General features: G+C 46.0%; 3 protein-coding genes across 4 annotated transcripts; 2 read left to right on the top strand and 1 right to left on the bottom strand.

Moving 5' to 3' along the window:
* Positions 1–1,244: 1,244 nt before the first annotated feature.
* LOC121305161 (zinc finger protein 239-like) lies at positions 1,245–4,088 on the bottom strand. Its single transcript, XM_041236704.1, has 2 exons — positions 3,869–4,088; positions 1,245–2,473 (listed from the first exon to the last, which is right to left on the bottom strand). The coding sequence occupies exon 2, from the start codon at positions 2,433–2,435 to the stop codon at positions 1,425–1,427; it is 1,011 nt and encodes a 336-aa protein (XP_041092638.1). The 5' UTR covers positions 2,436–2,473; positions 3,869–4,088; the 3' UTR covers positions 1,245–1,424.
* A 233-nt stretch (positions 4,089–4,321) lies between these two features.
* Positions 4,322–7,076, top strand: thtpa (thiamine triphosphatase). Of its 2 annotated transcripts, none has more exons than XM_041236710.1 (4): positions 4,322–4,585; positions 5,759–5,843; positions 6,150–6,785; positions 6,878–7,076. In XM_041236710.1, the coding sequence occupies exons 2-4, from the start codon at positions 5,774–5,776 to the stop codon at positions 6,988–6,990; spliced, it is 819 nt and encodes a 272-aa protein (XP_041092644.1). In that variant the 5' UTR covers positions 4,322–4,585; positions 5,759–5,773; the 3' UTR covers positions 6,991–7,076. The 2 variants fall into 2 exon arrangements, with proteins under 2 accessions (XP_041092644.1, XP_041092645.1); XM_041236711.1 differs by lacking the exon at positions 4,322–4,585 and adding an exon at positions 4,695–5,087.
* A 1,393-nt stretch (positions 7,077–8,469) lies between these two features.
* dcaf11 (ddb1 and cul4 associated factor 11) lies at positions 8,470–14,274 on the top strand. Its single transcript, XM_041236692.1, has 14 exons — positions 8,470–8,808; positions 9,142–9,269; positions 9,378–9,496; positions 9,592–9,656; positions 9,852–9,952; positions 10,271–10,417; positions 10,630–10,684; positions 11,254–11,322; positions 11,664–11,721; positions 11,826–12,011; positions 13,078–13,231; positions 13,395–13,547; positions 13,682–13,788; positions 13,921–14,274. Exons 1-14 carry the CDS (start codon positions 8,567–8,569, stop codon positions 14,050–14,052), a joined length of 1,716 nt encoding a protein of 571 aa, XP_041092626.1. The 5' UTR covers positions 8,470–8,566; the 3' UTR covers positions 14,053–14,274.
* Positions 14,275–15,409: the final 1,135 nt, after the last annotated feature.

Raw genomic sequence — 15,409 nt, 5'->3', positions numbered from 1 at the left:
CCGAGGCTTCGAGCTGGCCTTGTGGATCTTTCTGAAATAATCTTTCAAGAATCACCGTCCGATTACCCAGAAACCATGCTGTGGACTCCAGGGGAATTCCGGGGTGCCTCCCCACCTTCACCTCCCAAGTAGTGCCTCCTTGAGGTGAACCCCTCATTTCCAGATATCAAATCTCACTTTTTGTTGTTTTCCCCATGCTTGTAAACTTTGTTTGGGTCCAGCATCACATAAAAAAAAAAACAAGATTATATATATATACACACACACACACACACACACACATCCCAACCCTCATTACATCACCCCTCGCTACAATCTGGGTTCAGAGATATCTCACTCCTGGAGATGGCTCCCCATTTCTCAACTGCGTATAGCTGCGATATACACAGGCACTTAGAATTACTGTTCGTTTTATTTCGTACTGCACATCACAAGCAACGACATACAAAACAATTAAAAACAAAAGCGTGATACGGTGCTGTTCTCTTACACACACGCACTGCATAATAACACAGAGCTAATTAAACACCTGCTGGCTGAAGCGGTTTTTATATTAGCCAGTGAGGTGTTCACGCGTGGCGCGGCGATGCTCGGATAAAAGCCGCAGGGAGCGGTGACGTCAGCTCCCTAGCAACAAGCCCCCCGTGCTGGGAATGGATTTCTTTCTTTCAGCGGGTTCGTGCACATTGTCTCCTGGTTAAAAAAAAACAAACCACCTTATTATTATTATTAATAATAATAATAATAATAATAAATCAAAAGAAAACAGTAAAGAAGTCCTCGACTGACACTCTCCAGAACAGAAGCCACTGGCTTTGTTTGGAACTGCAACTTATGTCTGTTTCAGTTTTGCGTGTATTGTATTGTAAATTCTATCTCTCCCTCTCTGTTCCCCCAGCCCTTTCTCTCCTCCCTCATCCCTCTTTCTCTACCTCCTATCCTCATCCTATCCCCCTCTCCCTCTCCCTCAAACCTCCCCCCTCATCACTCTCTCCCCCTCCCTCCTTCCTCCCGCATCCCTCTCTGCCCCTCATTCCTGTCTCATTCCTCATTCCTGTCTACCTTCTCACCCCCTCTCTCTCCCTCAATCATCATTATCATTATTGAGGAGTTTGGTGATAAAACGAGTGATCAGGAGAGGGTTTATCAGTGCGCACGTCTATAAAGAGGGATGTGAAAAATACAGTGAACAAGGGGTTGGGCTTGGCTGGAGATGCAGTACTGAGTGTGCTGTTGATATGCAGGGCCTTTTAAACCTGTTTCAACTCTGGAAATATTTTGACAAGCACTGAATAAATGGACCGCTAAGGGTTAATTACGCCTTTGTCTTTTGATTTTTTGGCGACCCCCCTCCTGTATTTGTACCTACTGTGATTAGTGTACTTGTCATTCAGACTAAAAACACTAGGGGGCAGGCATGTAACTCATCTTTCGCTGTTGGGTGAAAGAGACTTCTCTCTGTGGATTTTCTGATGCTTTTGAAAGCTCTTCAAGTACTTGAAGCTCCGCCCGCACTCTGCGCACAGGTACAGCTCCGCCCCCAAGTGGGTCAGCTGATGAGCCCGGAGGCTACCTGACTGGCTGAAAGTCTTCCCGCACTCGCCGCAGCGGTGCGGCTTCGCCCCAGTGTGGACAAGCAGGTGCGTCTTCAGGCTGCCCGACCGGACGAAGCGTTTCCCGCATTCCCGGCAGCCATGAGCCTTCTCCCCGGTGTGAGTCCGCCTGTGGGTCCTCAGGCTTCCCAGTCTCCCAAAAGCCTTCCCGCACTCCGGACAGGGGTGGGGCTTGACCCCGGAGTGAATCTTCTGGTGCTGTTTCAGGTTCCCGATCTCCACGAACGCCCTGCCACAGTCGGGGCACCGGTAGGGCCTCTCTCCGGTGTGGATCCTCATGTGCTTTCGAACGCTGCCCTGCTCGTTGAAACCTTTCCCGCACTCGCCACACCGGAAGGGGCGCTCCCCGGTGTGGATCCGCTGGTGGGTTCGGAAGTGCTGGACTTGGCGGAAGCATTTGCCGCAGTCGGCACAGCGGAAGGGCTTGCTACCGGTGTGGATTTCCTGGTGGACGCGAAAATGCCTTCGCTGGGTGAAGCTGCTCCCGCACTGCCCGCAGCGGAAAGGCCTGGAGCCCGCGTGGATCTTCCGGTGGGTTTTTAAACCGGACAGCTTCCGGAAGACCTTCTTGCACTCGGGGCAGCTGTGGAGGCCGCCGGACACGCCCCCGGAAGACAGAGGGACCCCCACGGCGGTCGGACGGGAGGCGGCGACGTCAGAACTCAAGTCGACCCAGTCTAGCGGTTCGGGGGGCTCCTCTTTAACGCGGACCGCCCCCGGTTCCGGCCCGGCCGTCTCTTCTACAACATGGACGATTCGCAGTTCGCTCAGGTCAGTCGCAAACTGGATCGGTTCCTCCTCTTTGATGCAGCCAGGCTCCATCCTTGATCCTTAGACAGCCCACTGTCTCTTTTTATAACCTGTATTTGAAAAACAAACACACACACACAGCTCAGGTCACTTGACAACGTTTGTGCGACTCACACAAAACCAGACCCCCACTGTCAGTATAATTGCAATGGCAACAGCATTACTTGCTTCAAGACGACAACATAAAGAACTACAGCTCCCAGCATCCCTAACCATCGGCGAGGGTGCTGAGGCATACTGGAAACTGCAGTCCTGTAGTTTGATGGTAACTTTGCAAGGACTTCGACAGAAAACACCGATGAATTTAACAACGGTAGTTACCATGACAGCAGCACTGCTTGCGGAAATTACAATTACCCGCAATAATAATAATAATAATAATAATAATAATAATAATAAAATATAAAACAGCTACACCCAGATTAACAGGTTTCGTGTTTATTTTACCCAGCGGTGACCACAAACATACTAGAGAACGTGTTTATTTATTTAGTTGTTTATTTATTTAAAACATATAACGGTGGGGTCACTTCAAAACAGAATACGAGAAGAACGCTCGCGCGGTGTAAACAAACAAAACACACACAACAAACAACATTTCGGCTTGGAAAAAGCGCGTAACCGCACCGGAATGGATCAAATTTACACGACACAATTACACACCTGTGCCATGCTTAACTATTTCAGGGGTGAACAAAAACGAACCCGCCTTTTTGTCTGGGTTAAGGTGGGTAGCTGGATGGGAATCAGACTCCCGTTCCAGCAGCAGTGTGATCCAGTCCTGCCTTCACTAGGAGTTTAATAATCAGACTCCCGCTGCACAGCAGCGTGATCCAGTCCTGCTTTCACTAGGAGTTTAATAATCAGACTCCCGTTCCAGCAGCAGTGTGATCCAGTCCTGCCTTCACTAGGAGTTTAATAATCAGACACACCTGAGCTTGTTAGCTAGACACACTGGGGGCTGATCAAGCTGCTAGTGAAACCTGGACTGGATCACACTGCTTGGCAATGGAAAGACGGATTTCCTCCGCGTTTGGCTCCAGCCATTCCTTGTGTATTTCTGTAACAGAGAGCTAACGGTTAATTGCTTCAGATGTAACAAAGGAAAGACAACTGGGTTTTCACGTCGAACTTAAAATGGATTTTGAATTACGCACGACTCTCCTTGGTGTGTGTATCGCAGACAATTGTGTGTAGCGCACCCAGCCGTAAACAAATACAAAACGCTACAGAACAGGTTTAAATAAACAAAAACAACCACACTTTGCAAATAAGGTAAACTTATATAGTTATAACTGACCAACTTCACATACCGTGTTAGTAAAACCAAATCAAAAACCTTCTGCTTACACAACATTGTCAACTTCACAACACCAGAACATCCGGTCCTACCTAAGCGATTCCCGCCCTCCCCTATCTGTATAATGTAAAATCTGGCTTATTACCTATTCAGAGGCTTCTCTGTTTAAAAAGATTGAATTTTGAAACGCGATTCGCCTCGATTTATTTAGAGGCAACCCTCCTTCACACGCACGACGTATTACTTCTGCGATCGATGCTTTCAAGCGGCTTGACAAGAGCTCTTTACCGCCGGAGTGCTGTCAGAAATTACCCTTCTCATGCATATTCATGAGCAGGCAAAACTGGGGGGCGTGGTTTGATAGTCAAGGATCGAGAATAACTGGCGCTGCAATAATAATAATAATAATAATAATGCGATGTTTTGTTTGTCTTTGTTGTTTTTTTAATGACGTACACGGCTGCCGAATATGATTAGTTGTTATGAATCGGTTCTATACGTCTGGTTGCGCAGCTGGCTGCTTTGCCGCTCTGCTTTCAGCACTGCGCTGAGCGATTTGTAGTGACGTTATTATTGGTTGTTTTTTTTGTTTTTTTTGTTTAAATCACATGCACGTCTGCAAAAATGTGATTGGTTGCTGCAATCTCCCGGCTGTTGCTTCTCTTGCTTTCCTTGCGGTAAACGACAGAGAGAAAGAGCATTTCGTTCCGCGTTTACGTGGCTTCGCCTCTGCTTTTAAATATATCGCATTTAAAATAACTCCAGCCGGAACTGACAGTTATTTTACCGGTAATTAGCGAAGCCATCGTTCACTGATCGTGAACGTCGTTGACTGGAGGAAAAAGCCGGCAGCACAAGCAAGGTAGCAGCCTAATAACATTGTAACTATATATATATATATATATATATATATATATATATATATATATATATATATATATATATATATAATTATTATTATTATATAAAACTACACACACTTCTAAACGCGCGATTAGTTCTGCACGGGTGCATTAAATTGCCCAATTTCGACCCGGTTTAAGGCTCGACCCCTCAGCCACTGAGGTGAAAGACTAGCGGCTCCCCCCGCCCCCGTTCCAGGAATGCAAAGTAAAGACTACAACTTCCAGAGTGCACCGCGCATGGTTTCTTCCCGGCTCCTCCGGCCAAAGCGCGTAAGGGAAGCAGTACCTTCTGGGAGCTGTAGGCATTTAGTGCCACGATCGCGGGAGATTTTGCAGGCCAGTTTTTAAAAAGGTTTGAATTAAGCGCCACGCTGAAAACAACAACAACAACAATAATAATAATATATTTTTTTTTTGTAATGAACTCGTCACGTCACGTCTCAACAATAAACGTCGCACGTAAGTAGAAAAATACTACAATCCCAGAATGCAATTCGCCTGCTTCGTGGAGCGTTTAAAATAAATATTTTAAATACATTCTTCTGTTAAAAAAAGAAAAGAAAAAATCGATTTATTTGCGCGTTTATGGGTATTCAAACACAACAGTTAAACGAGATAAATGTGTCTACCGATACCTCTCCGTTGCCAGGCAACACAGTCTTTTTGCTTTTATTTTTTTAAAGGAATATGAAATGATTGTCATTGGTTTTATTTTTTTTTAAAGGTATTTAAAAGTAATGCATACACGTTTGTCTTTCGTCAGCGCTGTAAACAGACGCGGGTTCAGTCACGTGTCCGGCCAGTGCTGTTTACAGCTGTCCATTCAAGTTTTATTTTACGTCACGAAATGAGACGCAGGCTCGCTCTCACCTGCCCCGCACCGTGCGGTACACTAACGACAGCGCACCCATACTCTCCCTCTTTCTCTTCCCTCTTTTTTCTGTTTCTCTCTCTCCCTCACTCTGTTTTTCTTTCTCTCCCTCTCTCTGTTTCTCACTCTTTGTCTTTCTCTCAGTTTCTCTTTCTTTCCCTCTGTTTCTTTCTTTCTGTGTTTCTCTCTTTCTTCATCTCCCTCTCTGTTTCTCTCTTTCCCTCCCTCTCTCTCACAATCTCTCTCTCCCTCTCTCCAGTGTCTGGAGAAAGGGATGAGTGTGGAGGTGGAGCGGAAGTTTGTGTGTCGCTCTGACACAGAGACCAGACTGAAACAGCTAGGAGGTGAGGAACCAGACCATTATTTATTATTATTATTATTATTATTATTATTATTATTTTATTATTATTATTATTATTATTATTATTATTAATAGATAGTATATCATTTTTATCAACATAATAATATTATCTAATAAATACAAAATAGGGATTCCCCCTAACCCTCTCTCTCTATCTTTTCCTGTGTGGTAATGGTTATAGGATGGAGGCGTTAGAGTTAAGTGGATTCCTCTCCCATCTCCTCTCCTCTCCTCTCTCCCTCTCCCCTCTCTATCTCTCTCTCCTCCTCCTCTCTCCTCTCCTCTCCAGCTCAGTTTGTGGGTGAACGCAGTTTTCAGGATCGCTACTTCGATACTGGGAAGTTCACTCTCACCCTGTCTGACACCTGGCTGCGCTGCAGAGGGGCATGCTGGGAGCTGAAATGCCCGGTCAGAGCGAGGGAGGGAGAGGAAGAGGAGGAAGGGAGAGAGAGAGGAGGAGGACAACGAAAGATAAAACTGTGTACCCGTTATAGGGAAATAACTGAGCTGTCACAGATTGTGGACAGGGTGAGGCAAGTGGTTCTGAGAGAGAGGAGCGGAGAGGGAGAGAGAGAAAAGGAGAAGGAGATTGAAAAGGAAGGAGGGAAAGAGGGAGAGCACTCCTGCAAGACTGAAGCAGAGTTCGAAGGACAGAGAGAGAGAAGGGAGGAGAGGGAGAAAGAAGGAGAGAGAGAGGGACAGTGGGAGAGGGAGACAGACAGTGCTTGGCTGGGTGAGTTTGCTCTAGTGCAGTTTGCCTCTTTCACCACTGTGAGGCGCTCTTACAGCCTGCCGGGAGGGGTGCGGGCCGACCTGGACTTGGTCGACTTCGGGTTCGCAGTGGGAGAACTGGAAGTGCTGGTGGAGAACCCGGAGCAGATCCCAGCAGCGGCCGAGAAGATCGAAGAACTGGTGGAGAAACTGGGTGTGTGTCTCTGTGTGTGTGTGTGTCTCTGTGCGAGTCTCTATTACACTGGTGATTATTGTGTCTCCCTGTCCCTCTGTCTGTCCCCTCAGGTCTCAGCGAGGCCTGTAAGAATCGGGTCCCTGGTAAAATGGACGCCTACCTGAAGCAGTTTCACCCAGAGCACTATGGGAGATTACTGAGCGCTCACAAGCTGCACCCCTGAAACAGAGACTGCACCCCGATCTCTCTGCGATATCATTTTGTAGTTTCTTTGATTACATGATGTTAAATAAAATATCTACTAAATTATGTTCATGTGGGGTTCTTTTTTTAAATTAACGTCCATACCAGAGAGAGAGGAGAGAGGAGAGTGAAAGAGGAAAGGAAAGGAGAGGAGAGAGGAGGTCAGTTCAGCTTCATTATTTTGTTTAAATCAATTTTAAATCCGAATTACCTGTGTGTGTGAGCGCGATTGAAGCACATCGCGTCGGATCTTGCAGTTAGGAAACTGCAGCCCAGTCTCCGCCATCCCGGCTCCAGCCTCTCTGTAGTTTCCGAGGGGGGAAAGCCGCCCGCGTTAGAGCCGAGATGGGGCCGGTTTCACCCCCCCCGAAATGCCGGGCGGGGGGGGGGGGGGGGGGACTAGGGGGGGGGGGGGGTCACGTGCTGGCGAAATGGGGGGCGGTCCCCTTGACCAAGGGATGCTTCCCCGACTCGAGCGGAGGTAAACAACATGGCGTCAAGGGGAACTGGGCGGAAGAAAAAATAAAAACGCGAAGTGAAGGATTTGTTTTTCTGTTAAAAAAAAAAACAAACACAAAAACGGAGACGAAAGAGAAGGGCAGCGTGTGTGAGATATGATACCGAGAGACGACCGTATACTATCCCAAATCTTACCCGATTTATTATTATTATTTTTTGTCGGAAGGGAAGCAAAATTGACTCGCTTGTTTTGACTTTTTTTTTTTTTTTAATATGTGTACAAGTAAGATATACCAATATATATATGTATTTTTTTTTTAAAAGCCTTGACAAACGTTCAGCGTCCTGACGTGTTTTGCAAAAGGACAAATTTAACAAAACAATAATTAGACAGCGGAGCTCTCACTGTGTGTTAATTTTATCTTTTTTTATTTTCTAAAAATAATAAATACTTGGTTTAAATATCGTAGGGTAACGGGGTTTTTTTTTTTTTGAGTATTTAATTTTTTTTTTTTTTTTTTTTTTTCTGCAATTCTAAAACCAAGGTTTAATGTGCGAGAACAGAAAAATAAAAATATTGTTAGGCACTTTTTACCGACAGGAGCCAACGGATCTCTTTTCAATCGCAGTTGGTAAACAAGTAAAGAAAAAAAAACAACACTTATTAAAAAAATAACTCTTGGCTGTTTACAGTTTAAATCCTTTTTTTGTCGCGGTAACATTTTTTTTTTTTTTTTTTTTTTTTGACTTATTAATTTCAACTAAACCTTGTAATACCGAGCATAATTAATATTTAAAAAAAAAAAAAAAACTAAATGCCCGCAGGTTAGGGCAGTTTATCCTTTTGTTGCTAAACACGATTTAACAGAAAACTGTCTTTTGAACACAATATGTGTTATATTAATTATCTTAAATAGAGTGTATTTTGTTTAAAACAAAGGATTATACCCACGAATCAATCATTTCATAATATTTACGAGCGACACGTCAAACTTATTATTATTATTTTTTATTATTATTATTATTATTTTTCGGTTGAAGCGAAGCGACCGTTAGTAGCGCGCGCCGCCGCCGCTGCAGTTTGAATTTCGCGCTGAATGGGCTCTCGCAGCAGCTCGAGCGCAGCTGCTGCCATGTCCGGATCCGAGCCGAGCCGAGACGGGCCAGACTCGAACCGAAACCACCGAAGCGGGACCGAACCGAGCCGCAACCGGGCCGGGGCTTCGTCCGGGGGCAACCGGGCGGCTTCTTGGAGCGGGTCCGGGGCGGCAGGTCCCTCACGCGGGAGAGGGGAAGAGGACGTGGATTTAGCCCAAGTCCTGGCGTATCTTCTTCGGAGGTAATTATTAAACCAAACGCGGCAGTTAGATAAAGATACACGAGTTTGTAAATATGTTTATTTAGTTATTTGTAGATTTATTTAGGTAAATTAAAGTTTTTTTTTTTTTTTCCCCCCCTCAACTTTTTTTGGAGTTTGGTCGCTTCTAAGCCAACCACAGATGAAGGCAGCGGAGGTCAAATTATGTTAATTTTAGCGTCAAACTGAACAGGATTGTCAGTCTAACCCGCTTGAGCCAAATTAATACGTAAATAACGCGCCAGCCAAATTAATAGGTAAGGACTCCGTCAGTAAAAGGCGTGTCTCTCTCTCTCTACCTCTTTCTGATTGGAGGGGCCAGGTCAGGCTGGTGCATGGGGGCGGGGCCACAGGCTTGCAGTTGGTCCAGATGCACTCGGACTCAGACTCGGACAGCGATGGAGCGTGGGAGGGGAGACTGGGAGACCAGTACAGCCCTCCAGGTACCAGTATAGCGCCAGTTCAGACCAGCATAGCACACTGACCCGCACCCGACAACTCTCGCCCCATCTCTCTCTCTCTCTCTCTCTCTCTCTCTCTCTCTCTCTCAGTGGATTTGAACCCTGACACTTGTGAAGTGGACCGCAGTGAAATCAAGACTCAGATCCGATTGGCTACTGGAGCGGCAGGGTCAAAGGGCACCAAGAGTTTCGCCGGGCTTCTGAGACAGGTGTGACTTTAGATTGATTTTGAAAATCATTTGCGAGTCGGTGATTTCTGCCTGATTTCTCTGTGATTTCTGCCTGATTTCCCTGTGATTTTCAGAGGGAGCAAGGCCGTTGCCTCAGTAGCAGTTTTTCTCATGGAGAGTGTTCAGACATCAGATCACAGTGAGTGAAGATTGCAAAACTGAGTCAAGCAGCACAGCTCTAGTTTGGGGCTGTAGTGCCCTTATCAGTGAAGCCTCTAACCAAAACGCTTGCCTGCTTGACTCGGTTTCTATTAGTTTTACCTTGCCTTGCCCTTTAATGTTTTGAAGTTAAATATGTTGGATGACCCATTCATTCTCTCTCTCTGTCTCTCAGTTTCCTCCCCAATCACATGACTCGCAGAGAGACGTTCCAGCAGAAAGCGTTCTGTGGAATTTACTCCAAAGACGGGTCGATATTCATGTCAGCCTGCCAAGGTGGAAATCTTGTAAAACTTGCTTTTATATACAGTAGTGTGATCCAGTGCACAGCAAAGCTGGCCTCACCAGATTACAACTTCATATAGACTCTGTGTTGGTTGGGGGGGTGTAGTTCACTCCCTGGTTTTATATCAGTTTTATATAGTGTGATCCCGTCAGCATTGCCCTGTGTACAGCACAGCACAACCAGGCTCTGCCCAGCACACAGTGGGTGATACCAGCGCACTAGATTACAACTGTATCTAGACACCACTGTGCTGTGTAGCTGCTGTAGTTCTGTATGCGTGTGTCTCACTGTGTCTCGCTCTCTCTCAGATCAGAACGTGCGTCTCTATGACACGCGGGATGGTCGGTTTCGACTCTTCAAGACCATCAAGGCCCGCGATGTGGGCTGGAGCGTCCTGGACGTGGCCTTCACCCCTGACGGAGCCCATCTGCTCTACTCCAGCTGGTCTGACTACAGTGAGTATGGAGACCAGGGCTGTGCAGTACACGGTGTATAGAGACCAGGCCTGTGCAGTACAGGGTGTGTAGAGACCAGGGCTGTGCAGTACAGGGTGTGTAGAGACTAGGGCTGTGCAGTACAGGGTGTATAGAGACCAGGGCTGCTCTCTGTGGTGTGTGTAGTCCTTTGTTTCTCTCTTGTCAGGCTTTTATGTTTGTTTCGCCTCCAGTTCACATCTGCAGTATCGATGGAGACAGCGAGAGCCACGCTGCGCTTGACCTGAAGTGAGTCCACTGACTTCCCCTCCCCGCTCACTGAGAATAAATACACTGACCGCTCACTCGCACTGAGGATGCACTGACCGCTCACTCGCACTGAGGATGCACTGACCGCTCACTCGCACTGAGGAGGCGCTGACCGCTCACTCGCACTGAGGAGGCGCTGACCGCTCACTCGACTGAGGAGGCGCTGACCGCTCACTCACACTGAGGAGGCGCTGACCGCTCACTCACACTGAGGAGGCGCTGACCGCTCACTCACACTGAGGAGGCGCTGACCGCTCACTCACACTGAGGAGGCGCTGACCGCTCACTCACACTGAGGAGGCGCTGACCGCTCACTCACACTGAGGAGGCGCTGACTGCTCGGCACTGTTGTGGATCCACCTGGCTCTCCAACACAGAATAGCGATGATCAGAGTCCTGAGTTTTATAGAAATTATATAAAAAATAAATAAATAAATACTGAAGCGGTAGAAAATATAAAACTGATTCTCTTCTTCTGCCCCCCTCTGTCTCTCTCTCTCTTCCCTTGTCTCCCTTTCTTACCCCCTGTCCCCTCTTCTCTCCCTCAGTCCAGATGAGCGCAGATTCTGTGTTTTCTCGCTCACCACCTCCTCAGACGGAAGGGAAATCTTGGGAGGGTGAGTCCTCTGTTCTCTCTTTGCTTCAAAACAATTCAAGATCAGCCAGTTATTTTTTTTTTAAATTTTTTAACCCTTTGCAGTCCATTTATTCAGCGCTAGTCAGGCGCGTCGGGTCCAGTTTATTTTAAAATCTTTTTTCCAGGGTAAAAAACGTTTAAAAGGCCCTGCATATCAACCCTAAATCTGTAAAACAAAATAAATAAATAAATAGAACAAAAATAAAACACTGTAGCTCAGGCAGACATGAATGTGCATTTTCGATATTTTTTTAATTAATGTGTGTGTGTGTGTGTTGTCTGCCTGTCTATGTTTGTGTGTGTGTCTGTCTGTCTCCACAGGGCTAACGATGGGTGCCTGTACGTTTTCGACAGAGAGCAGAACAAGCGAACGCTCAAGGTGAGGATTTGTATTGAGTACTGAATATTGATTATTGATTGCTGGTTTCCAGATGGCTCCTCCCAGACTGATATTGATTGATTATTGGCTATTGATGGTTTCAGATCGACTCTCACGAGGATGACGTCAATGCGGTCTCCTTCGCGGATGCCTCCTCTCAGATCCTGTTCTCCGGGGGGGACGATGCTCTGTGTAAGGTGTGGGACAGACGCACCCTCCGGGAGGACAGTCCACAACCTGTGGGACAGCTGGCGGGACACAGGGACGGGATCACATTCATCGACAGCAAGGTGAGACAACCAGGGGACAGACACACACTAGAGACTGAACCAGGACACACAGGCACATGCATACAGCTTTTGCATCCCCCTCTATATAGAATGAACTCCCTCAGCTTCATAGAGTCCAGTGAAAGCTGCTGAATAATGTTCCCTTGTTAACATATTGAATTGCACCCCCTCTATATAGAATGAACTCCCTCAGCATCATAGAGTCCAGTGAAAGCTGCTGAATAATGTTCCCTTGTTCTCATATTGAATTGCACCCCCTCTATATAGAATGAACTCCCTCAGCTTCATAGAGTCCAGTGAAAGCTGCTGAATAATGTTCCCTTGTTAACATATTGAATTGCACCCCCTCTATATAGAATGAACTCCCTCAGCTTCATAGAGTCCAGTGAAAGCTGAATAATGTTCCCTTGTTAACATATTGAATTGCACCCCCTCTATATAGATGAACTCCCTCCCATAGAGTCCAGTGAAAGCTGCTGAATAATGTTCCCTTGTTAACATATTGAATTGCACCCCCTCTATATAGAATGAACTCCCTCAGCTTCATAGAGTCCAGTGAAAGCTGCTGAATAATGTTCCCTTGTTAACATATTGAATTGCACCCCCTCTATATAGAATGAACTCCCTCAGCTTCATAGAGTCCAGTGAAAACTGCTGAATAATGTTCCCTTGTTAACATATTGAATTGCACTGCCAGCGCTTTGTAGTTTTCCAGATACTTAACATTGAAAAAACTGACTGGAAAAGTGTGACATTTCAAAATCTAACATGAAATACCACTGGCCTGCTATTGTGGTTTCTGGTAGACTTTTTATTGCAATATCATTGTGTAGTTTCTTTTGATGTTAAATAAAATATCAGAATTGTTTATTTATATATATATATATATATATAAAGTTTAATTCTCAGTCCTAAAATGAAACTTTTGGCCCCAGCTGAACACATGCGTTCACACGAGTGAGGCGAGTGAAAACAGCAAGGGGGCTCTTTACAAACAACTTTTTAAAAAAAATATTTTCTTGTTCTTTCCCTCTTTCTGTCTGTCTTTATTTTCTGTATTTCCCAGGGAGACGCTCGCTACCTCATATCAAACTCTAAGGATCAGACGATCAAACTCTGGGACATTCGCAGGTTCTCTCCCAAAGAAGGTCTGGCTGCTTCCAGACTGGCTGTGACTCAACAGAACTGGGACTACCGCTGGCAGCAAGTACCCAAGAGAGGTTTGACCCTGTCTCTCCCTCCTGTCTGACGCTGTCTCTCTCTCGCGTTTGATCCTCTTTTGTTTGATGACGTCTCTCCTGTCTGACGCTGTCTCTCTCCCTCCTGTCTGACGCTGTCTCTCTCTCTCCTGTTTGACGCTGTTTCTCTTTCCTGGTCTCTCAGCTCTGAAGAGGCACAGGCTCCCCGGAGACACATCTCTCATGAGTTACCGGGGCCACGGGGTCCTGCACACCCTGATTCGCTGCCGCTTCTCACCAGAGTTCAGCACCGGCCAGAGATACATCTACACAGGCTGCTCCACCGGCAGGGTCGTGGGTGAGAGGAGGGCATAGGGGAGAGGAGGGGGAGGGGGAGGGGGAGAGAGGGAAGAAATAGATCTCCAAAGTTTCCTCTCCTTGAATAGCAAAGGTTTGTGTTTGTGTGACAGTCCCTGCTCTCTCCCCTCTCAGTGTACGACGTGCTGACCGGAGAGATTGTCACCAAGCTCTGCAATCACGATGCCTGTGTGAGAGACGTGAGCTGGCACCCCTACCAGGAGAGCATCGTCAGCAGCTCTGTGAGTGAGAGAGAGAGAGAGAGAGAGAGAGAGAGAGAGAGAGAGAGAGAGAGAGAGAGAGAATGTGTTTGTGTGTCTGTCCGTCTGTCTGTCAGTGTGTGTGTGTTTCTAACCGCGTTGTCTCCCTTGCAGTGGGACGGAGGCGTGCGGCTCTGGGAATACAGACAGAATCAGTTCTACCAGGACGACCTCCTGAACGAGGGAATGAGGCGGCGAGGAGAGGGAGACAAACGAGAGACCGGAGAAGTGGAGGAGGGGGAGTGAGAGAGACAGAGTGCAGGCGTGTGTGTGCCATGATTGGGGGGGGTGGGGCTTGTCGAAATAATAATAGTACAGTATTTCATTTTAGATTTCAAAATGTTAATTTTTTCAATTTGTCACTTTTCATTATCTGGGAAAACCGCCAAGTGGTGTGCAATTCAATATGTTAACAAGGGAACATTATTCAGCAGCTTTCACTGGACTCTATGAAGCTGAGGGAGTTCATTCTATATAGAGGGGGTGCAATTCAATATGTTAACAAGGGAACATTATTCAGCAGCTTTCACTGGACTCTATGAAGCCGAGGGAGTTCATTCTATATAGAGGGTGATAATGCTAAAGTTTTGGCCAGAGCTGAACACACACACAGTGACACACCCAGGCTTGACTATCTTTGTGACGGATTTGAATTTTATTTTTTTATTTTTAGTGTTTGTTTGTTAGTAAAGAGAGAAATTTCGAGGGGAGTGTGGTGTACAGTACCTCCAAAAACACATCCCCCTGACTTCTATAACAAAAACACGCACGCCTACAGCAAGCAAGGGGGGGGGAAGCCAATCAGCCAGGCCTGTGCAATACTGACATGCATCCCTCTCACTTCATCACAATCAGGACTTGTTTTCACATTCTAGAGGAGTTAGTAAGGCTGATTAAAAGTCCCGTCCCCCATCCCCCCAATAATAAAGCACAGAGAGGTGCGGTAAAACATGTACAAATAAATGAACAGACCCAGGGTAAACTACATTCAGTGTGTAGTAAAAGCATGCTTGAGTGGTGTGGGCTGGAAAATTACCTTGCAAACCTGCAGAGATAACATTTAAGAAAGGATAAACTGTTAAGAAATCAATCTGGATTATGTGGAGGAATTAAAAGGAACAGCCATTTAAATTTTTTTTTTTTAATTATTTATTTTTTTGGAGCTTGGAGCTTTGTATTAAATGAAGTAAATGATGGCTGATGAGAATAAGCCAGTTTTTTTTAATCTTGCCACTCGCCACACAGCATCTCAAATGGGGTTTCAAAAATTTTATAAAATAGCGGATATATTATATATATATATATATCGAATAGATAAAATATATATTATAATATAATATATAATATCTGTATATATCTGTCGCTACACTAGCTTTGTTTTGGTGTGAAAAACAAAAAACACCAGCCCTAAGAGTGACACTCGGACGTGATGCCACGATCCATTGCGTCGTACTTCCGTGTGGTTAGAGTGATGGGGGTGACCTGCAGAGTGAAATTGTCAACCAATCAACTGCTCCCCCTATTGACTGACCAAGCTTTCACCCTGTAAAAAAAATAAAAAATGACCCGCTCCTGACGTGACCGAGAACAAAGCACGAAGGCT

Source organism: Polyodon spathula, chromosome 42, assembly GCF_017654505.1.
Source record: "Polyodon spathula isolate WHYD16114869_AA chromosome 42, ASM1765450v1, whole genome shotgun sequence".
NCBI lineage: Eukaryota > Metazoa > Chordata > Actinopteri > Acipenseriformes > Polyodontidae > Polyodon > Polyodon spathula.
The sequence above is the reverse complement of the archived record's forward strand: the minus strand, read 5'-3'. Positions and strand labels throughout refer to the sequence as shown.

Bases quoted from the DNA above. Each gene is read 5' to 3' on its own strand.
- thtpa (XM_041236710.1), top strand. From the start codon at position 5,774: ATGAGTGTGGAGGTGGAGCGGAAGTTTGTGTGTCGCTCTGACACAGAG. The intron at 5,844-6,149 runs GTGAGGAACCAG...TCTCCTCTCCAG, and splicing joins CAGACTGAAACAGCTAGGAG to CTCAGTTTGTGGGTGAACGC. The intron at 6,786-6,877 runs GTGTGTGTCTCT...CTGTCCCCTCAG, and splicing joins AGAACTGGTGGAGAAACTGG to GTCTCAGCGAGGCCTGTAAG.
- dcaf11 (XM_041236692.1), top strand. From the start codon at position 8,567: ATGGGCTCTCGCAGCAGCTCGAGCGCAGCTGCTGCCATGTCCGGATCC. The intron at 9,270-9,377 runs GTACCAGTATAG...TCTCTCTCTCAG, and splicing joins AGACCAGTACAGCCCTCCAG to TGGATTTGAACCCTGACACT. The intron at 13,548-13,681 runs GTGAGAGGAGGG...CTCCCCTCTCAG, and splicing joins CTCCACCGGCAGGGTCGTGG to TGTACGACGTGCTGACCGGA.
- LOC121305161 (XM_041236704.1), bottom strand. From the start codon at position 2,435: ATGGAGCCTGGCTGCATCAAAGAGGAGGAACCGATCCAGTTTGCGACT.